This window comes from Aphis gossypii, chromosome X, assembly GCF_020184175.1.
Source record: "Aphis gossypii isolate Hap1 chromosome X, ASM2018417v2, whole genome shotgun sequence".
Classification (NCBI taxonomy): Eukaryota; Metazoa; Arthropoda; class Insecta; order Hemiptera; family Aphididae; genus Aphis; species Aphis gossypii.
The window spans coordinates 37,144,357-37,169,448 of record NC_065533.1 but is presented as its reverse complement, the minus strand read 5'-3'; the positions used below and the strand labels follow the sequence as shown (position 1 = coordinate 37,169,448).

At 23.9% G+C, this 25,092-nt stretch overlaps 2 protein-coding genes across 10 annotated transcripts; both read left to right on the top strand.

The window, feature by feature from the left end:
• Window positions 1–1,540: 1,540 nt before the first annotated feature.
• LOC114121442 (uncharacterized) lies at window positions 1,541–14,444 on the top strand. Of its 6 annotated transcripts, none has more exons than XM_027983783.2 (6): window positions 1,577–1,923; window positions 2,299–2,416; window positions 5,078–5,188; window positions 8,495–8,929; window positions 13,528–13,551; window positions 14,055–14,444. In XM_027983783.2, exons 3-6 carry the CDS (start codon window positions 5,096–5,098, stop codon window positions 14,184–14,186), a joined length of 684 nt encoding a protein of 227 aa, XP_027839584.1. In that variant the 5' UTR covers window positions 1,577–1,923; window positions 2,299–2,416; window positions 5,078–5,095; the 3' UTR covers window positions 14,187–14,444. The 6 variants fall into 6 exon arrangements, with proteins under 6 accessions (XP_027839586.1, XP_027839585.1, XP_027839584.1 ...); XM_027983782.2 differs by having other exon boundaries at window positions 1,982–2,416; XM_027983785.2 differs by lacking the exon at window positions 13,528–13,551 and having other exon boundaries at window positions 1,541–1,923; window positions 1,982–2,416.
• A 3,641-nt stretch (window positions 14,445–18,085) lies between these two features.
• On the top strand, window positions 18,086–24,077 carry LOC114121451 (uncharacterized). 4 transcript variants are annotated; one of them, XM_050207831.1, is made up of 11 exons: window positions 18,086–18,315; window positions 18,531–18,635; window positions 18,796–18,930; window positions 20,036–20,098; window positions 20,404–20,505; window positions 21,425–21,571; window positions 22,011–22,079; window positions 22,464–22,532; window positions 23,161–23,229; window positions 23,609–23,647; window positions 23,746–24,077. In XM_050207831.1, exons 1-11 carry the CDS (start codon window positions 18,226–18,228, stop codon window positions 23,938–23,940), a joined length of 1,083 nt encoding a protein of 360 aa, XP_050063788.1. In that variant the 5' UTR covers window positions 18,086–18,225; the 3' UTR covers window positions 23,941–24,077. The 4 variants fall into 4 exon arrangements, with proteins under 4 accessions (XP_050063788.1, XP_050063787.1, XP_050063786.1 ...); XM_050207830.1 differs by having other exon boundaries at window positions 23,737–24,077; XM_050207829.1 differs by having other exon boundaries at window positions 23,609–23,680.
• Window positions 24,078–25,092: the final 1,015 nt, after the last annotated feature.

The window sequence follows — 25,092 nt, the reverse complement described above, 5'->3', positions numbered from 1 at the left end:
CGTAAGATACGCATCATACATATTAAATCTATTAACACGTTTGAAAATATATTTTTTTGTACTTTAAAAATATTTTAATTAATTAAGTTTTTAAAAACAACATTTTTTTAGTATTTTTATTGGTTTGATAACCTTCAAATTTAATTTATTTTTCTAGATCAGTATACTTTTAGATGTACGATCACTACGATGTACAAAAATATAATTTTAAACTAGTAGTTTATGATTTTTGTAAGTACCTACAGTATTATAGTAACACCGTTCATTAAACTTTAAATACTTGTAACTAATACAACAATATCAAATAGACAAGGTTAGGTTAAAACTACTATCTACTACTAGGTATCTACTTGTCCAAAATTGGATTTTTATAGATAAAAATACTCTGCAGAAGAGTATTATGATTGACAATTGAAATATGAAATGAAAATTGTATTTTGTCATCACGACAATAGTATCTACAGCCGTGGCTTAGTGGTTGCCATTCAAAGGAGTAGGTAAACAATTTTGAAAATAATAATGATAAAAATATAGGTAATTTATTTTACCAAAAACCGTTAGTGTTTTCTATAATAATGAAATGGAAACGTATATCAACAGTGGAGACGTTAAAAAGGTTAATTACTTAAAATTCAGAACAATCAATTTTATTGTTTCTATTTCTAAGGTCCAAGCAAATGTCAAAAACTCAAAAACTTGACATCTCGTAATCGTATACAGTGTAAGCTCGACGAATTTTAATATTATTATTATAATTATTACAATTAACTGACGTACAAATGCGTAACATAAGTAGCAAATTTACGTTCTGCAATTTACGTTTAGCTTCGTTAGTTTAGGAATGATAGTGAATCGGACTTATTATGAAACAGTAAGCAGGGGCGTGCTCACGGGTGAGGGGGGTGAGGGTGTCATACCCCCCATGAGCATTTTTTTATGCATTTATACATTTTGTGTCTATGACAATCAACAAAACAAACTAGGTATAGTTCATCCCTCATCCTCCCTCTCCATTGGAAAAAGCTGAGCACACCCTTGGTAAGAAGTAAGAACATTATGTGTTTGTAATGTTTTCAACGATATTTAATTTTATTAGCAATTTATACGTTAAAAAATGTACGTAACTTGTTAAAAAGATTTAAGTATCGTCAAAAACCAATATAATACGAACACAAATTAATAGGTATGTTCTTATCATTAAGTTTCGTAATAGGTCCGATTCACTCTCATTTTTTAAGTTATCGAAGCTAAAACGCTTACTGCTAAACGTAAATTTGCCGTGTTGCACACTCGTGAGACGAAGACAACCATCCCTGGACCTGGTACAGCGTCCTATAAAAAATCAATAACGAAGCAAAAGTGTAAAAAATTATTTAGCAGTGGGTGTTTTGACCGTTGGATGTATTGACTGAATACCCGCGATGAGATCATGTTAATATGCTGCACGGACGATGAATTCAAAACATATCTATACTATTATTTTTTATTTTGTTTTTTAAGCTATTGCATAGCTTTTATCTTGGTTCGTGTGCACGGGCCCTGGTGATTCTGTGGTTATAATCATCAGTAGATCTTTCGCGTGTTATGATCTAAGGTCATTCGTCTTATCATCTCGATGTCTTATCAAATTAGTCGTCACTCGTCCACTAGTCGCTCGTGAATATTTAACTGCTAAAAAACTCTAGTCAATTTCGTACTTGTAACGCATAAATTAATATAATATTAATATGTACCCATCATATGATATTATAATTATTTGTTAATATAATATTTATTATTGTGACGGCATTTATTAACATATAATACCCAACTTTTATCAAGATTTGACACGATTTGAAATCGCTGATTTCTTTCAACTGATATATTATACTGGGTTCGTTGTAACCGAACTCGACTTCCACAGTACTTAAGCCGGAATTATAAGTATGTATATTTTGGTAATAATGATATATAAGGTACCCGTATTTAATTTCTTTTACAGTGTTTGCGGTGCGCAGGCTCAATAATGTTCTTGTCCATTTTTCTATTATCATTAGGATAATATTGTGTTATTGTGCCTTTGAGTGAGAATTTAAGTTTTCTATGCATTTTGAATGAGAAAAATTATTACAATGTCAACATGAACATTTTCATTATGTAGTATGATTTGACTCCATCGGATGATGGACCATTTAAGATTATTTTTAGATGTACCTACCTATAGATTTGTCTCGCATTCAACACCAATCGATGGACATACCGAGTGAAATGCACGGGTCATTTTAAGTGTGTGTGTGTAGTCAAACATTGTATTTACAGGTGCTCATGGATGAACAACAAATTTCGTATTTTTATCAAGACCTTTTAAATTGTCTCGTCCACTTGTACGAGTAGATATCAAGAACAATCCTATGCCATTTTTTTTTTATAAAAATTTGTAAGTTTAGTTTTTAATGATATGCAAATACATTAATTACGTATAAAATAAAATTATAGTTGGATAAGCCAGTTTAGTGTAGCTTCCATAGTGAATTAGAACTTTCAATTTATTTCTCTGAATTTAAAAAAGTAGAAATTTATTTACTGGTATCATGAGCTTATTTAGGTAATATTAATTGTATAATAAAAATATAGAAACATATAAATTAATCAATACATTATAGGTAATGATTATTCTGATAATTTTTTATTTCAATAATTTTAAAAATAACTAAATTTATAGTATTTTATTATTAGGTATATTATTATTTTAACTATATTTTGAAGTTAATTTGATACTATATTTTATAACTTAGTATTGTTATCAATCTACTGTAAATTGGGTCAACTCCTTTTATAATTATTAAATAAATAAAATTATACATTAAAGAATGTTTTATTTATGATATGAATTATGGTGAATAATTTTCTGACTTAAATCTTTAGAGTCTAGACCTATGTGTAGTTGGCTCTCCTTACAAAAATAATCAATTTATATAGTTTAAGAGAAATCAATTTGAAAGTTCTATAAAATTCTGTGGTATTAACTTTATATATCATGTAAATACTTTTACTTTATATAAATTTAATATCTGCAAGTTTCAAACTAAATCTGCAAAATATTGGTGTATAATTAGTCTTATTAACATTGGTTTTAGACTATACAGTAGTGATGGAATAGAAAAGTTTAATTACTACAATTTTGTTGTAGTTAGTGTTAATTTCCGTATAATAAAAAGCATTTAATTATTTTCCCACTGTATGTTTTGTATATTCTAAGACCAATGCTATTCTATATGTCTATACTGATCATTGCTAATATTTTATTCCATCTCATTACCAATAGACTTTTATAAAATATATTTTTATTGCCATCAATAAATAAATGTAGACAATGGTAGACCTTATAAAAATACCAATATTGATTTATAAATTTAATTTAATTTGTTGAATTTATAACTTTATTAAATTAAAACCAATACATCAATTTTAAAGATAAACTTCTTAAAATTTACAGTTTTATTTTTAAAAATACTTTATCACATGAAAGTTATGTTAGTTTTATTTCCTTCACAGTACCTTCATTAACATTGGTTTTTATATCGCTTATAAGTTATAGTCACAATTTTTATATATTGTTTGTTGCATTACATGTGTTTGATTGATTCATGTTTATTATTATCATTATAGAGGCAAAATCAATTTATTTATTAAACAAGTGGTTTTGGGAATATTTATTTTAATAATAAAAATTAAATTCAAATACCTAAATGGGTTTCCAACATCAAGCAGCAATCTCTGTTTCTGATATTCAGCTCATGAATTAATCAATTATTTTACTTTTCTATATTAAATAAAAATTTAAATTACTGATAAAATGATTTTATAATAATAGGTACTTTGAATTGTGTACAGTTCAAAACTTAATGTATTTGTATACAAAAATATATAAAAATAATATAATATCTAGGATTATAACCGTAGGGATTTAATAGTACTTAAAATTGTTTAAGTATACATTATAATATTACCTTAAATATTGCTAATTATGGGATGAAAATAAGCATGAAAAACATAAGTTTAAAATTATGAATACCACTCACGCTGCGTTAGCCTAATTAGCTAATTTATTATATTATATCTGTACTTTATAATTAGTTTGAAAATATCTTTAATAATTTTTTTAAAATACATATTTTATTTAATGATTTTTCATAAAATATGTCCAGTTTTTTATTAAAAACGGGTAAAAATGCAAAATATAACTCAAAAAGACCAAAAGTAGCACTAGCCAGAAAATTAAAAAATATGCAAACATTTTAATTTTAGTTCTCTGAATCATGAAACACATTTTATACTTATTTTTCTATTTTTAATTATCTTATAAAGAATATGCTTTTTTAAATATTTTATTCAAACGCTATTCCAATCCTGATCATATCATTGTTATTTGAAAATATTGGTTTTATTATTCTTGTATACTAATAATTTATTGTTAACATTTAGTGTATGTAGAAAAATTATGGTTATCATTAACATTAAACTACATACTTCATTTTAGATATATGCTGTATGTATAATATATTTACTTAATAAGTTGAGTTGAATATTATTAGTTAAGAACTTATGGTTTATTTATGTTATAGTCTACACTTACCACCAGTAAAAATGTTGATTTGAGAAGATTGACATTTAAGGTATTAAACAAACATATAATCTAAAAAAAATTTTTTTATTAATTTAAATGGATTAAGTTATTTGGTATATCAAATGTTTCTTTCATCTCTAATTTACCAAAATATTATACTTGGTTTTTTATGTATTCAAAGATCGAATATGAATATATTTTTGAAATTGATTAAAAAAATTATTTTTGTTCTATGAATTTAAATATTATTTTCTTATAAATTATTCATAGCTACTTACTGATTTTAATTCAATAAAAAACAACAAATATTTATTCAAAACATTATCATAACCAAGTTTTTCTTAATTTTGTTTTTGTTTTTTCACTGGTGGTATGTTTTAATTAGAATTAAATAATATAAAAACCAAAAGTTGTTTGTTAATAATAATTTAAATAAAAATTAATGTTATTATTTTTTGTTATCATTGATAGGCAACATAGTTTGGTTATATGGAAATGCTATCAAATGGATATAGATGTATCAAAAAATGTTCCAATGCATTAAAGCAATCATTAATTGATTGGATCCTTCATAAATTTAACGTAAATAGTAAAATATAATTGCTCTAGTATCCTTACTGAAAACTGAGTACTATTATACTAACACTACATTAAGTTTAAATGAATGTTGATATTTTATAAAATAGGCCTTTAGTCTAACACTTTTTCATTGTGGGATCTTCTTAGTTAATTTTAAACTAAAATATATCAAATTTAAATTTTTTTATCAAAATAAGAATCCAAAACAATGAAGTTAAAATAAATTCTATGAATATTTTATATATCAATAAATTAATAGCCTATAATATATAATATTAATAAATGTTTTTATTTTGAAATGTTGAAACTTTTTTAATATTCTAAACCAACAATTGGATTTTTATTTTGAGATTAAACTAAATTTCTCTCTTCTTGCTTATACCTTTTATATTTTAGAAACATATATGTTCGCATTTTAACATTGTCATATGTATAATAATATTTCTTTTAAAATATTATTTCAAAATCAAAACAAGTATTTTCAGAACTTGTGTTGTATGTTATCTACATCAAAAATGTATTTACCATAATTTATTGTTTGTTGACTTGTATATTATCTACAATATTCCACCCCGCAATATGTATCTCGTAATTTTCATCTACCATTTAGATATTACTACATTAAAAAATTTTTTTTCGTATTTTCAAAAAACTGTTTGAAAAGGTTCTTTGAGTGAGCACCACCACTCTTCCATCAACTGTCGTTCCAATAAGTTGGTGGCACCACATGTTTTTATGCTGTATTTTACTTTGACATTACTCCATGTTATGTAGCTCCATCTTTATTTTCAACTATAAAAAATCTACAGTCAGTAACACTATCATCTCGTTTGCAGTACAGTTTAAACACTCTATGGACCTTGTCATACATATACAGCTCATGTGATAGCATACAATGCGAGTTTTGTATTTTCAAAAATGACCCATTATGAAAATAAATACATCTTGATGATGTTATAAAATTATTGATTTATAAACTCAACCAAACACAACAATTATCCTTTTCAATTATTGCACAAAAACAAATGTATACCAATTAGATTTATTTTCAGTAAATATTTAGTAAAATGCCAAGTTCAATTAATAAATATATTGATGGTTAAGTTTGTTATTGAATAGATTGACTAAATTCTAGCAAAATCAAAATTTTATAAAGTTTTTTTGGACTTAGTTATATCATACAAATCAGGATTTGTTGCATCATTAATTATTTTATATGTATTTTTTTTTTTTGTAAATTTGCACATAGATACTGCAGTGCTTCTAAATTAGCAATACATAATTGACATTTTTTACTTTTTACTTCAATTGTATTAATTTTTATTATTTACTAATAAGTTATTTTATGATTTCCTCTAACATAAATAAAATACAAATCACAAGTTATATTCATACATGAATGCCATAATAAATTACTTATTATATTTCATAAATTTATTTTCTGAACTTATAAATAGGTATACAGTAAAATAAAACGTATTATAATATACAGTCAAACTTGGTTAATTTGTAATTGATGAAAGGACCAGAAAATAAATGCATGTTATCTCAGAAAAACAAAAAACTTAAGTATAAAATTTAATTTAAAATAAAAGGACATAAACATGTATTTTGAATATAATAGTTTATTTAATATTATTTATTATTTTTAAATAGTATAGGTAATAGGTATATTATACATTATACATAGTTACAGTGGCGAATGCTGACTCTGATGTATGGGCATGCTCATTTATTATAATGTATTATAGTTCTATTTAATTCATAATTAATAAATAATACACAAATTTGTATTAATTTATAAATAAGACTTTAATTTAATATATATTATTCACAATTGCACTTCTTAAATAATACTTTAATAATTGTAATTGAGACTGGACTAACTCTTTTAACTGAAATTTTATAAATTACTTTAACAAAGCGCAACAGAATGAACATGCCCTGGGTGATTAATATGCGGCTGCTAGTAGAGGGGGTCTCAGAGTAACTGTTTTTTTTACAGCGATAACAAGGATCGTATAGCTTGCGCACACATCTATCCCATACTCTGTCATTAAATGTTAGAATAAAGATACAACACAGATACCTAAGTATAACAGAAATAAATGAATTAACGTAACATATTATATATTTTTTAAAATACGTAATAAATTATTGATTTTAAAATAATTTTTGTATTTTGATTAATAACGTTTTTATTTCTAAGCATGCGGCGCATGCTGAGCATGCCTGGAGAATTCGCCACTGCATAGTTATTAATTTACAATGACTATAGTTTATTATTTAAAAAAAATATTCATGTTTTTTTAACAATTTTTCCATTAATTGCATTATGAATTGAGAATCGTTTAATGTTATTAAATGCTAAAAAATATCATCAATAACCTCCTGCTGTTTTTCAATAAATTACCTCAATTCTATACTTGTTTAGTTTTTAATGAGTGGTAGATAAACCATTAATCAGTAACAATAACATAAATGACTTTATTGTGTATAGTAATTGTACAATGTACATAGATGTAGTCATAGAGAATAACCTTTATAATATTACCAATTTCAATAAAATTTGAACTTCTATAATTGTGTTAAAATCTTTTTGATTTTTACATTGTTTAAATAAGAAATTCTAGTGACCGAAGAAAAATTTTGAGATATTTAGAACTTTTGAGTTAACAAAGCTCGACTGTATATTATTACAATGTATATTTAAAAAATTGAATTAAATTGATGCATTTAATAATAAAAATGTCACTGAAGTATGGCTGCTTTTTACAAGCTATATATATTATTATATTTTAGCCTTTACATAACCATATATTATTATTTTCTAAAATAAATGTAAAAAACAAATTTATATAATATAACAAATATGTATTTGTATAGATAAACTCACATTTTATTATAGAATCATATAAAATGTAATGGGTAATATTATAATATTATTCCTTAAAATTCTAAATAATACTTATAAATTACATTTTTTTTATGAAATTGAATATCCTGTAACCAACATGCATTTCATATATATTAGAAATGTTAATTAAATTATTAAATAAAAATATTTGAATTTAGTATTCATTAATTAATTTATATATTATATTATACTATAAATAATGTTAATCTTATAAACAATTTCTTAAAAATTCACAGGACTAAATTATTTAAATTTTAAATTATTTATTGAATAATTTATATATTAATGGTGCACTTAATGGATTAAAGGATGTTTTCAATATGCTTTTTGAAAATGAATGTTTTAAAATCAATATTATGAATAACTGATTAACCTAAACCTTCTTTTTATAGAATTTATTGACCAGAACAATGAGTGACATCCCAACAGCATCTACATCAATGGCATCAACTTCATCAGCTTCTACATCACAAATTATGCCATATACATTTAACAACACATGTTCATTGCGAGATTTAGATTATACAACTACTGAAGAATCAGAACTTTCTTCTGATGAAGAATCTGAAATGATTGATGACGAATCAAGCTATTCGAATGATGTTATTTGCAAGTTGGAACCAATAATTGATGATAACATGGATGATACATCATGGTCTTCTACAGCATCATCCAATACATCATATGGAGATAAATCGAGTTCTGATAATTCTGAAACAGAGTCAATTTTAAAAGAGTTGATTAGAGAGAGCTGGTCTCTTGATAAACCAACGACTAATCAAGAAAATACAGAGAACATAATATCACCAATACTCATATTAGTTCAGGTATTAGTTTAATTTAATAAAACATATCAGAGTATGACTTTTTTAAATACTATTTGAACAGGAGCAATTATTGTTTATTTCATAATAAAAATTAAAATAGAATATAATATATTCGCGTCTTACTAGAGGATATGAGGGGTAGATTATCTCATGACATTTTTTATAATTGGCGTTTTTAATATTTTTTTTAAATTTTCAATGCACTTACTATTAGTTGAAAATAATATGTATATAGTGATAAATGATATTTTTTCTACTTTTTCCATGTATATATATTTTTTTAGTATCTGCCATTTAAAAACTTGCTGCATATTGAATACCTAAGACATTTAAATTGTTTTTACCAAATTAAAAATATGTCATGAAATACCGAACGAATCGTAAATTTTAATAAACAATCATAAATGTTTGTATTTTGCATTCTATATTTGCTCATTATTTATAAACTCCTAATATGTCATTTTTATTTATTGAGGAATACATTTAATGATTACATATTATTTTCTCAAATTTAAAGTTATTTTTAGAACTGTCTCAATGGGATTAACATTGTTAGCATTTCATAAATGTGGTTATTGATTCCAAAGAAGTACTTAATGGCATAATATCTCAAAAACCGAGAAAACTTAATATACTTACATTTATTAATATCAATTTGTTTTCTTTTAATATGAGATTTAGGAAAAATAATATTAAGATTTTATGTACATTGTTTATTGTAATTGTGGTGGTGTTGGTAAATGAGGATAAACTATAATTTGGTTGCTGACACGGAATCAGTTTATCTATTCTTCTTCATCAAAAAACTTGAGAATGTCATTATGTATATGTTATGGGTAATGGTCAATGCTTGGCTTAAGTTTTTTTTTTCATATTATTTTTCATTGAAAACTTATTCAGTATTTGTCAATGTCCTATCACTTAGGAGGTATAGAATGTGCTCACTATTACTCCTTTCTCTAAAAAAAGAATTTTCGAATACAAAGTTGTATTTTTTGCACTGTGCAGGTATTCAAATAGAAGACTGCTACTACACTGCCCCTTCTCATATATCTTAATTTTACCCACGACTTTTTAAAAATGACAGTATTTCAGACATCATCCTGTAGCTATAACATGTAATTAAATAATAATAATTATACACAATTAATAAAAGTAATTTAACTAAATTAAATGTTGATTATATTGATATAAAAATATTAAATATAATATTATAGATAAATGTATTCATTATTATCCATAGAACTAAGTTGCGCCTAAAAGTGAACAATACTTCTCTCATACACTCCCAATTTTTTTTAAATATAAACATTTTTCAAAAATATTTTTTGAATCTTTAACACCATAGACTAGAATTGTTCAAGTTCCCTTAATGATAAAAATGTCAGCTTACCATTTTTGATTTCCCGTGTATAAAATTGATAATATTATCTGATAATATCCAAAATGACAAATAATTTATTTCTTTGATCTTTTTTGTCTGGCTTGTTGCCCAAGTTTGCTATGTAATTTAATCATGTAATCGTAGTATTATAAGAAACTACTATTGATAACTGTATTTGTATAATTGTGTGTCATTACTAATTGTTTATTATTTTGATTCTAAATTCACAAAAAGCTGGTAAATTAAATTAAATTAAAATAATTTTCTATAAAATAAATTGTTTGAGTAAATTTTATAGTTATTATAAATTATTAATTAATAAAATAACTTAAGTGCCATATCATAAATTTATATCATTAAAAAGTTTATAAGAAGTATACATGATGATTACTTAAACATTGTTTAACTGAAAAAAAATTGAATAATACCCAAGATAAAAAAACGGGTAAGTGGGTATCGCTCTGCTGTTCATTAGGTGCCGTGTGGATTACCTTTATAATATATTATAGGAGTGTTAAATTTGAATCTAATGATAGTTATCATTGTATACGAAAAACGATTCTGAATGAAGATTTGATCTGATTTGTCGTGGTTGGTGAAAAAGGTGGTTTATGTTTTAATGGCTTGAATACACCAAAATTTAAGTTCTTTTATAATAATTGTAAGCTAAACTTATGAAAAATCTTTTTATGATTTTTCAACTTCAAAATTACTTGCAAATTTTCGCGTTTTCGTAAAAATTTGAACTATAAACGCTTATAAAAAAAATTGTGACTAACGATTTTTAGTTTTTTTTAGTTACAATAAAAAAAACTCGTAAGGAACCTTGTATTACATTTTCAAGTTTCTTTGTCATCCAAAATTTTTTTATCGACACTTCAAAAAAAAATTTTATAAAAATCGAAAATTTCAGCGGTCTAAAAATTACTCAAAAAAGTCGAAAATTTAACTGTATATAGATAACACTAACATGAACATTTGGTGAAAATTTCAAGTGTTTACATTGATTAGTTTTTGAATTACAACCATATAAAAAATTCGATTTAGTCGAAAACTGGTTTTGCGTAAAAATTCCCGTTTTTCCGACACTTTTTTTTTGTTTTTCTCGATTTTTTTGAAAACTGTTGGAAAATGTTTACTTTTGATCTCTATAATGCACCAAGGATATTCACTTTTCCATCGGAAACCACCCCCAAAGTTTGAAATTGAAGCATTATTTCGACTAGTTATGCTGTACACAGACACAAAAAAAAAAACACACATCATTGTAAAATCAATACATTCATCACTTCGTTCAGAATCTAAAAGGTATTGAAAAACAGGTAACTACTCTCCTGTATAGTAATAAAAGAGTGAACTTCGTCATTGAGAAATTAGTCCTTGTAATATGTATGTTGAATTTTAATTCAAAGATAATTCTTCATATACTATAAAAACTACTATAATAATACTACTATTATAAAAATAGTTTACAATGTAGATGAATGTTGGTCTATATTACTCAGTATACTAATATTATTTTTAATTTAATTTATTTATTTTGCTATTAGTAATACAGTAGGTTGAATTAATTTTATGCTAAATATTGCATTTAAAAATGTCATTGTGTCTTTAAAATATGATAATGTATATACAAAGTTTCAAGTACCTATAAATAATATTTATAAATTATTATAAAATAATTAAAATAACTTTTCTTTTTCCACTCAAAATAAAAAAAAATGTAAACCCATAAAAGTATCTAAATAAATAATAATTTTTTATATATTTTAATGTATTTAAATAAATAAATATTAAATTTCAAAATTTGACATTATTTTTAAAAAATAATTAAAAATATATATAGTCCAATTGTCTAAAACTTAAGAAAGTGCAAAACTTCTTACTCCTATTTTCATAAATTATAAATATTTGATTTATAATCATTGCTTCTATAAATTATTTTTATTTTGTTTATATTTGTAATTTGGTCCTTTTGCCGTCAAAGGAATAATTATGTTACCTATGGATTAGTAATTAAGATTAATCACTTGTATATTTCCACTATTCAAACTTCAAAGTATTGTCATTAACCAGCATTTGTGGTGAAAATTTATCTGCTATTTTAAAATAAGTCAATTATTAGATTTTAACTTTGAAATATTTAATATATCTATCAAATGGAAGAATAATTCTTGAAAATGTTCACTCATTATACAGTTATCAACGAGATCATTTGTTGAGTTGTACGCATTTTATTAAAATTGAATGAACAAATTATTGGTGTTAATTTAATGTTTAAAGGAATGATTACAAAATATTTTATCTTTATTTGTTTATTATAAACATGATATTTTGTAGTCAAACTATTTCAAACTGGGTATTCATAACTTATTACAATCATTTCTCAGGTAGTATTTAACTGTACCAAGGCTGGCCAACATGAACATGTTAACCTAGCCATATGGACAAAAATACATTCATGCCAAGAGCCAAAATATTTATAAATATATTTCATATAATTCGATGAATTTTTATAAATGCTTACAAAAAAGATTATAATTCATAATAACAATAAGTAAATTTTGATTTTATAAATAAGACATGAGCCTCATCTAATAATGACAAGAGGCACATGCGGCTCCCAAGCCACCCCCAATTCATAAGTTCTACACTTACTGTTTAAAATATTTAAATTATTAAAAATCTATCAACAGTTATTGATCTATAAGCTTCCTTTGATTAAATAAAAGTATTAAAAGTAAATCATATAGAACATTTAATTATACCATTAAAATAAATTATAGAAAATTGTCTTGTTTATAAACATGAAGTAAAGTTTGAAAGTTGTTTTTTTATAATTTTTATGTATTGGATAAATAGATTATATTAATTTTATTAAATGTTTGAGTAACTTTTAAAAACTTGACTCAACCCAACTCAACCTTGAACTCAACTGTTTTTACTTAACAGTAAAAAATGTTTTTTAATAAATGTTTTAAATAATTATAGCATGGCTTATGAAAAAAACTGTACATTAAATTGTTTATTTAATTGTATATTGCTTGATAATTGTGTTTTTTAATGTGTTTTAATAGTAATTAAAGGTTTAATTATTTATAGTTAGTATTTGTTGTTTTTCATAAGCCAGACTATTGAAAAATTATTTGTTATTTGTATAGTTATTAACATTTATTTATTATTATTATTTTTTTTTTTTTTTGGTTCATAAAAGCAACCATGTGAAACTGAAGGCCAGGTAAATATATTTATATATAATGTATTAAGTTAATTTAAATCTTTAATTTTTTTTCAAATATTATCTGAAATTAAATATCTGTTATGTGAAATGTGAGGATATAAAAAAAAACTGGACTGATTTCATATTTTAATCTTTAATGTCGTTTCCTACTGTTATTGTATGTGTATTATAATTATCAAATTTATTGTTTATATGATCAAATCTTTATAAGTTGTAATACTTTTTTTTCATTATAACATTTTTTTGATTTATTTTTGTTTTAGTGGGTTTTTATTTGTTGTAGTTTTATCAGAATTGATCAAATAATATTAAAGCAAAAAAATATATTTAAAATATCTGTATTTCATTTTAATTTATTACTTTATTTCGAATCAAAATTATTAAATTTAAAAGAAAAGTATCATATTACTTACATATTATTTGACCAATTTACACTCTAAGTAATCTTGTATTTTACTTGGTATTTAAATCCATAGGTAATATAATTGTATGTTTTTTAGATGAATGAAATTGGAATCGACCTTATAAACGTTGAAGAACACGCAAAAAGACTTAAAGAACTAGAAAAAGAAATTGATTTCATAGAATCAACAGAATGGATGTACTGTCCAATAGACTCATCTATTAGATAATATTAATTAATTTAACAATAAAATTTGTTAAACATATTATGCACATTTTTCTGTTAAAAGACAAAATTGTTGTATACAAGCTTTAAATCTAAAAATATATAAACACGAATGTAATGAGTTTTTAAATAATATTGTGAATATCTCAAATTAATTATTGATTTAATAGAATATGTTTATGTTTTAATGTTAAGATTAATTAAATTTTTTATACATTTTTATAAATATTTTTGTAAATTAAATTAATATTTACGTATTTTATTGAGTTCTTACGTGTCTTATTCTTTCATTACTACTATAACCAATTAAAAATAATCAGTACGTTACTATTACTATCAAAATATTTTTAAATAATAATTTATTTAAGTTTTTAATTAGTTAAAATAGTAGATTATAAATATAGTTAGTTCTTTTGTATAAATGTATTTAATTGCTATTAAAATAGTATAAACTTAATTTTGATTTTTTTTATAATTTTTGCTAAATTTCAATCGATGAATCGATGTATTGATAAAATACTTTTCAACTCTGGTGTTATTTAATCTATGATTTAGATTGAATTAATTTTAAAAGTTTTAAAAGTGCTTAATTAAGCGTTTGATTTTCATACCATTTAATTATTGGTAGTTACATAATCATAAGTTACCGACATTTATGTACATACCAACAGTCCTCATTAAATAGTTGTTTATCAAATTACTTACCTATGTCAAATAGTCAAAAAATACAATGTAGCTATATTGTCAATATAGTTGGAAGATATTATACAACAAATAGATGATGATAGTTAAATTATATAATTTTTAATAGTAAAAGATTGATATGTAGTTATTGGATGGTTTGAAATCAATTAATATTATTAAGAACCCGTTAATTATAGACATCAAGATGTTTGGTCATGACAAAAGTGTGTACTGCTTGGTTGAACAGTTGATGGTTCTGACTAGGGTGGTCTAAAGACGGACCTAGATATACTCCACCATGGATATAGATTTTATATAGAATATATAGATGATATAGAATGGATTTTTTATAGGAACCGCCCAAACAGCATGGGTGCAATTCACATTTTGACAGGGTGATTTTGCTAGTTATTCCTGCCACTGCCACAACATAAATATTTATCGCCATTCATAGAAAGAAAAAAAAGAGTGGTTAAGTGAGTAATGCTCTACTGTATAGCAGGTCACTATAATTGATGTATTACTTAAATTTCAATTCAATGATAGGTATCATTGTATACAAAAGAGGATTCTGAACGGAGATGATTTGTCAGCCTAGGATATAATTTCCAGTGGTTGGTGAAAAAGATACTTATGATTTAATGGCCTGAATACACTAAAATTTAAGTTCTTTTATAAATATTTTTATATTTAAACTTATGGAAAATCTTGTATTAAATTGTCAACTCTTAGCTACTTATACAAACATTTTTATGAATTATACTTACAAAATAATTTGCAAATATTCATGATTTTGACGCATTTTTATCAATAATTGGATTTAAATGCTAATAAAAAAAAAAAATTGTGCTTATGTATTCTTATAATTTTTGAATCGCTATAAGACTAACTTATGAGGAACTTTGTATTAAATTTTCAAGTATTTTCACTCAGCCAACAATTTTTTATCGATATTTATATAAAAAAAAAACTAAACGAAAACGAATATTTCAAATGCCTATAAATAGCATTAAAATAAATGAAATATAATTAAATTATGTAAAGAAAATGCCAACCTAAATAACTGGTGACATTTTCAAGTATCTACGACTTAAACTTTATGAATAAAACAAATAAACAAATATTTAAAATCATTTGAGGATAAATCGTTATCATTACGCAATTTCATAAAAATTTAAAATTCAAACATACTTAAAATTTTTCCTATAATGAATAATGATGCTTCGAGTTTTCTCTATAACTACTATCTACTAGAAGGAAAACTTATGGAAAACTTAGTGTTGAATTTTTTAACCTTAGATATAAACACAAACAATTTTAATGATTTTTCAACTACAAAATTACCTACTTGCAAATTTTCGTAATTTTAACATACATCGTAAAAATTTGAACTATAAACGTTTTTTAAAAAAAAATTGCGACTAACAATTTTTGATTATTTTTAACTGAAATATGAACAACTCCTAAGGAATTTTCTATTAAATTTTCAAGTTTTTTTCGATATCCAAAATTTATTACACTACAAAAAAAAATTCTCAGAAAAATCGAAAATTTCAGTTGTCTATAAATAGCTCAAAAAAGTCAAAATATTGAGTTACAACCATATATAAAAAAATCAATTTGGTAGAAAACTGGTTTTGCGTAAAAATTCCCGTTTTTCCGACACTTTTTTTTTGTTTTTCTCGATTTTCTTTTAAAACTGTTGGAAAATTCTTACTTTTGACCTCTATTATATGCACCAAGGATATTCACTTTTGCAACGGAAACTGCCTCCGAAGTTTGAAATTTAATCATTATTTCGACAAGTTATGCAGTACACACACACACACAAAACACACATCATTGTAAAATCAATATATTTATCACTAAAAATGAAAATTATTAAAATTATTTATAAATAAAAACTAGTAGAGTTTATACCTAATAGTAGGTTAAATATAATAAAAGTGTAAATATTCCTGTTTTTCTTCAATAAAAAAAAAAAAAAAAAAAATGATTTGGGTGATAGTAATATACCTTAATATATAAAGTATATTATTAGGTATTCTGTATTTTCCAGCAATAAATTGAAAGAAGTAAAATATATTACCTACCTACAAATAAAGACCATATAAATGTATAAAATGGGTAACAACAGTTTAGTCCCATGGGTATAAGTACATTCTATAACTCTAAACTTTTTCGCGTATAGGTATATGTGTACCTACTTATATGTGCGTATACATAAATATATGTATACATGCGGGTTTTGTTATAAGAAAAATTTACTTAGCCTAATCCAACTGAAAGTTTAACAATTATTAGCTGAAACAAATAATAAGAAATAGGTTTAATATTAATAATTAATCAACATGAACAAGAGAATACACTATTATTATTATTATAAACGCTTAAAATAATATTTTTATCATTTTAAAATACAAAATATTGCAATTGAACTTATATTTCGCCATTCGTTACACATGACCACATATTAATAAAATATTTATTGGTGCTTATATTATAATATAGGCAATAAAAATATAACGATAGATGATAAAATCTTATAATTTTTCCAAAATTATATTTTAAAATATCTATAAAAAATCTGTTTATCTAGGTATGCATTTTAAAATATATATTTGTATACTTATAAATGGAATGAGTGCAACGAGGTGTAAAAATCGAATGTATTTTTGTAAGAATAATTTTTGAAAAACGTTGTGTTCAATTTTCATGCTTTCTGAATTTCAAACAACTAACAAGTATTTTATCATACCTAAATTAAAAATAAAATGTAAGAAAAGTGAAACATTTCAAACATTATTTATTTATATCATGTATGTACCTATAGAAAATGCTATTATAAATATTTAATAAAACATTTTAAGTTTCTACACAGTATTCCCTAATTACGCTAGTTAAGCACAACAAAAAAACATGCAAAATTTATTTTGTCTGTTAACTATAAATATTCTCGTTTTTCAATAATGTCCTTTTTGTTTTTACAAGTATTACATAAATAGTAAATACCTGCATTAATTTAAGTAATATTTATTAGTAGGTATATTATCTTATTATATAATAAGACGTATGTCGTGTTGTAGCGATACGCTACTTTCAAAATATTTTTCTAGTATAAAGTTATAAATAAAAGTCAGTTAGTTACAATTTTTTCTTGGTAATAATCAATAAATTGTTTGCCTTTTTTTAATTTATATATTTCAGTTTCTCTAGGTTACAAAATATAATAAATAATAGAAATATAAGAATTATACCTAATATACTAAATTGTACCGACATTTTGTATTCTAAATCAGTAATTTCATTTCAAATTTAAATAGTTTAAGTTTGTCTACTTAGAAAATATTGAAACCATAATGACTATAATTCAATGTAAGGAGCATCAGCTTTGGTCAGCAAATCCGATTAAAGCTATGAAAGCATTTTACGATTGCCAAACACATCAAGTAACATTTTTACTGAATAATTTCACTCATAATATAAAATGTGTTTGTTTCATTTATGACAAATATCATACTTGCCATTTTTCTACTCAACCCTATTTGTATATTTCCGTGTTCGACACAAAATAAAATAAATTGTTTAGTTTATCACATTTTCGAAGAAATTAAATTTTTTTTTTATCATAATATTATCTCATAATTAATTTTTATATATTTAGGTATGTTCCGAAAAAAATATCTTTGAAAATGATTTTATAGATGATCGACATTGGGCAACTAATCTCAATGACATAAGAGAAGCATTTTATGAATATTCTGGTCAGGTAAACAGTGACTTTTTATCATTATTACAGTTTAAAATATTTGAAAATGTATTTTTCAATGTTTAATTATTAGATTTTTTACTATAATATAGTAAATTCTTGTGCTCATAGCGATTGTTGATAATCCTTACGCAGTAAAATTGAGATGTATTTTACTTAGGTAAAAAAATCGAAAAGTGTATTCTTACCATTCAAAAAATGTATGCAAAAGTCATTAGACAGAGATTTAGAAAAAATTATCGAAAGATTAAAAAAACGTGTGAAAACTTTTACTAGCGATACTCAATTGGATCAAGTAAGATTAAATAAAGTTATTTATGCTTTAGGAAGTTTAATTTAGTACAAACAATTTTACTTTATAGTATAATACTAGTTTAGAATTTATCAAAATATTTATTTATTTTTTTGGATACCTATTTTTATTGTTTTAAAAATAATGATGAAAAAATTCGTTTTTGCAAATCATTAGTTTTTAATTTGTACATGAAAATTTGTACAAATATAGATTTTTTTCCTGTTACCTAAGCCCATGTTAATTTCAATTTTTTTACAAGAAATATTTTTAATTTAAACTATTAAATATTTTATGAAAAATTTCTCTTTAAAAATCAGGCTATTTAAAATATAAAATAGGGCTTTTCACATTGGCAATTCATATGATACAAATCTTAGGAGAATTTAAATTATAATATTAGTTCAACCCAACCTAATCTAATGGGATTATAAAAAGCATATGATATAACGTGTGTGTAAAACTGTTACAAGTTGATGAGTACGGGGTTCTTAATTACTATTATTAAGAAGACAAAAAACAATCGACTTAATTGGTGAGAACATTTGAAATAAAGTATTGTTTAGAATAGGACGTAAATATATTTATGAATGAGATAAGTGAATTAGTGATAATATTTTTAGGATACAATAGATTGAAAAAACTTCAATTGAAAACGTTTAATCACATATTATTTTTTTAGCAGCAGCATTTAAAGGATTCTATACATCCTTATCATATTCTAATATAGGCGTAAACAAGGACGCAATAGACTTAATGAAACTTAAAAATATAACCAAATCTATCCTAACCTAACCTATGTAAGAAGAAGTCAAATTTCTATAGTTTGCATTATATTTCAGGTTTAAAATTTTACATACCTATAAGTTTAGTTTTAGGGATAAAAAAGGTAAAAATATCTAGTCTATATTACATAACTTAAAACCTAATAATTATAAACAATTATTGCTTTTTTTATATATATTCAAATAAAACTATTTATTATTTCAAGTTTTAGTTAGGATATGATAAAAAAAAATATGATCGTTTTATTTAATTTTTTTATAAATTACAGAAAAATTCTCATATTCTCATATCTTTTAAAATTATATTCTCTATTATTTTTCAGCTGTTGGACTCGATTTCGAATGGATCATGTTACACTAATAACATGCAACCACTCATCGAATGTGTGAGTTGATTCTTATATACTAATATTTGTTAAATAAACATTTAATTATTATTTATTATATACTTTATTACCTACACTTATACTATTGGAATAAGATATGGTCAGATAATATTTCAATTTTTTTATATTACATTTTTATACAATGAAGCAATTTTGTGTTTTTTCAGCTCTAATAAATATTCCGAGTCTCCCACAAAATATACACTGTAATGTTAAATGTATAATTAATAGGTTGAATAAATTTTCTTTTGTTAGGAAATAGGTAACTTTTTTAATATTTAACTGTTTTATTATGATATTATTAGGACAACACAATTGACGAATCATTATTAAACAACCAGTGCAACATTATAAACGGATTAGTAAACTGTCTTAAAATGTACATGGATGATGATGAAATTTTCAAGGTGAAGTAAAGCTTTTCCAATATTATTTTGATTTATTTTGTTTTTGCAAATTATTTTAACAATGCATAATTTTAGGTTAATTTGCTTAACAGGAGATTCAGTAGTTGCATTATACTTAGGTAGAATATAAATCATCAAAAAAATAATACATATAAAAAAACTTATTTAACCTGCTTATATGGACATTTAGTCAGTCATTAGTTACGATGTTTTAATTTTGGTATTAAAAATATTAATATTAACAATTTTTTTTTGCAATAATTGTGATTCTATCAGTAACATACATTGTATGTTTCTATTCAAACTAAAATGTAAGTTTAAAAGTGGATACAATTAATTTCAAATCTCCTGGTGAGGGAAAAGAAATAAAATATAATAATTAGTGCTTATAATTTTTTTTTCAGATAGCTTAAAGACCTATAATATAATAAACCATTTATTTTTTTATATATTAGTAATACACATTATTAATAATTTCTATATTTATTTTTTTAGTACATAGTTACCTAACCGTTAGAGCTCATAACACCACAAGATACCTAGGTAATATTATTATAAAATCAGATAATTCCTATGAACATTGAGTTTTCTATTTATTTCCCATTTTCAAGCAATTTTACATGATCAGGAGACAGGATTTGTCAAGAGTATATCTAAATACCTATGTACAGTGTATGTTATGTTTAAATCGTGTTGATCCTAAACACATTCAGTGTTTGTATAAATTTCAAAAGTTAAGTTAATACCCCCCAAAACAAATTTGAAATATGTCGTTGCTGTAATGCTGTAAATTGTCGATTTTAACATAGGTACTAGTGAATTTATTTTAAGATGACCTACCTAACTACAATGTTATTAAATAATTATTAATAAATATCAACTTTTAAACAGCTTAATAGTTTTTTGAGTTTTGCTTTAGTTGTTGGATGTCGATTCGCCAGATCAAGACAAAGCAACAAATTACTTAGAATATATTTACTCATCTTTAAAAAAAATGTTTGGATTTATTTCGTTCGGTTCATATCAAAAAACAGTCCAAGATAAACCAATTGATTCTTGTACTTGTGTAAGTCAAATTAATTGGGTATACATTTAAAATTATTATTTATTAGTTATTATGTATTACATATTCTTTAAGTGGATAGTTATTGAACTTTGAACCTAACATAGGTATCACACTATCACTGAGGATGATTGAATTTAAAATATTCAGTTAAATCATAATAATTGCTTTAAAAGCAGTATGTAGGTAGGTAAATGTATAAAAAAATAACATTATTTTAATGTGAAAAAGTACTCGTAAACGATTTACAGAAATAAATAATAACAAAAAATTAAGATAACAATATAAATCATTTATTTTATCATCTTATAAATTTTATTATATTATATACGTTTAATATATATTTAATATTTATCCATTGAATCTTATACTTTTATGTTTTAAAATATAAATGTGTTAAATACCAATATATTAACATAAATATTTAAAAATTGTATTTTAGTCACAAACTGATTCTAATTCAATAGGAGATTGTCCGGTAAATAAATGTGATAAGCGACCGATCTGCGAGGTAAGAAAATCGTGTACCTATATAATAATACTATAAAATTAAAACCCCAACATATATTTTTGTGTATTTCAGATTTCTTTTATTGCCCTAAAAGATCTAAAATAACTAGCATGTATATTTAAATGAAGCATTTTTCAAAGTTTATACATGTTAATAGTTAGTTAAAACAATTAACAATAGTAAATAATAATAAAAAGGCATTGTTTACCGTTTATATTGTAATATCTTATAATTTATATTCTTATATAGGTACTTCATTATACTTTTACTGTATAATGAATTAATAATTTTTAAGTTTTGAAACAATTTAAATATTAACATGTATAATACTATATCATATTAACATAAGTTGTAAGTTTTAAATATTTCACAATTGTGTTTTAGTCAAAAACTGATTCAAGTCCAAAAGGAGATTGTCCGGTAAATAAATGCGAAAATCAACCGATTTGCAAGGTAAAAAAACGTGTATTAACATTAATAAGCCACATTCCTACGACTGGTGTACTTAGCCAATATTTGGTGTTGGTGATTTTACTGGTTATACCGTTGGATCGTCATACTTGTAAAATTATTTGTCACTGGTGTTGACGTGTTGTTCCCGAGGATTGTCAGTAAGTGTGACACAAGTCAAAGGAACGGCCAATATGCTTGTAATACGTCTTGTCAAGTACGCCAACCGTTTGAACATCATATATCATAGCCCCTAGTCAAATGTACAATTATTATCGTATTTGGTAAATACACTAGTCGTGCGAATGTGACTTTATATAAATTAAATCCCAATATATATTTTTTTGTATCTCTTTAATCGCTCTAAAACAGCATGTATCATAATTAAATTAAGTATATTACAACGTTTATAGGTATATGTTAATAGTTAGTTGAAACAATTAACTATAACAAATAATAATTAAAAATACATTTTTTACTGTTTACCTACTTATTTTATCATCTTATAAATTAAACCTGATGAATTTATAATTTTAAGGCTTTAATTTATTTAAAAGTTTAATATGTACCTATAATTTATAATGTATTAACAAAAATAGCAAGTTTTAATTATTCCAAAATTGTATTTTAGTCACAAACTGATTATAATTCTGAAGATGTTCCGACGATAAATAAATGCGAAAACCGACCAATTGACCCGGTAAGAAAATCGAGTGTTAATTATAAATTTAATTAAAAATATACATTTTTTTGCATCTCGAGAATTTTCCTTAAGCAGCATACCTGCATACCTATATTACGTATGGTATGTATATAAATAAAGCATTTATTCAAAGAGCATACTTGTTAATATTTAAAATATCGTACAATAATAAATAAGATATTTATATGAATCCTATGATTCTATACCTATATCCTCATAAATTTATTTATACTTAATACTATGTGCTGTGTAGTGTTTACTTTATGAATCTAAACATTTTATACTTGAGAAGATTTATATAGCTTATAGATAAATAATATCTATAGTTTATATTAAATTAATTGTGAGTTTTCAATATTTCTAAAATCTATTTTAGATACAAACTGATGTTAACAACTCAGGAGACAATTTAACGGTAAATAAACCCAAAATCCAATCGATATTTGAGGTAAGAAAATTATGTGATTATTAAATTCAATGTTGATATTTTTATACCTCAATAAGAATTCTCAGACTCAAAACGGTGACGTGAATTGCTGTGAAGAAATTATCAAATTAAAAAATGAATTAGCTAAAATGGAAATAATTAATGATCAGTTGCTACGTGAAAAAAAAATGAAAGAAATTGCTGGATGTCAACTTTTATTAGGAATACACAAAGCTAGACTAAATATTAAAAGAGAAAATGCACTAGGTTATTACCTATAAGTTGTATTGGCTATAAACATTTATTAATTAATTTTTTAAATGACACAGAATTTTACACCTCAATTATCTAAAGTATTAATATTGTCGCTTTAGTTTGTCGGTAAAGATTGAATAAAATAATAAACTATCTATTCTCATGTTTATCGTTATGATTAATACGGACGTACCTATACGTAATTATTATTCTTTCCCGCCCCGTGAATACCGACAATCGTGTACTGTATTTTACCTAGTGGATTAACCAATATACATTTTTTGTGCGTCCTAACAAATGGGATCTTACCATAAAACGATTATCGTACGTTTACTATGGCCTTGGTTGAATACTAATAAGTAATATTTCATTTTAAGGTTATTATTGATATCTATAAAAAAAAACTTAGAAGTACTCAAATAATTACACAATAGTTTGTATAATAGACTATACATTAGAAATATTAAGACATAATAAACAGAAAACCAAATTAACAAATATGAATTTATAAAAAAAAAAGCTAAGTTTTAACTATAGCCTAAGTTTTAATGCCACAATAATTATACTATCTAACAAAAATAATAATATACGACCCATTAAATTAATATGACAAACATTTACATAAATATAACAATATTTTTAACATACCCGTAGGTCGTTGCAATGATATTACATACAGCCCTAAGACTACCTGTGTAAAAATGGAAAGGAAAATGAAGTTATTATTCATTAATATTATTTTATACGTATCTTGCTATTTTTTGTTCTATTGTGGACTTAATAATTATTGTAACTAAATTGTGTAGGTAGAGCCGTAGAGGTAATCAGGCACGGCGCCAGAATTTTTTTTCTAGGGGGGGGGGGCGGTAAAAGGCAAGTAAATTTTTTGAAGGGGCAAGTTCAATAATTTAATTTATTTCAATAACAATAAAAAAAATGTTTGGTAATGATTTATGTATCAGTGAACACTGTAATACTGTATAAGTGCATTTCTACATATAACATAAATTTATTACATAATAGTAATATTTGAAAAAATAAAAAATACAATTGAAGGACCTAAACTTTAAATATAAAAACATTTTAACAGTATAGTTGCATTTCAGCATTAGACATAATTTAATCTATAGGTAATAATAATTAGAAAAATTTAAATATGAAAACATTTTTAATTGTAT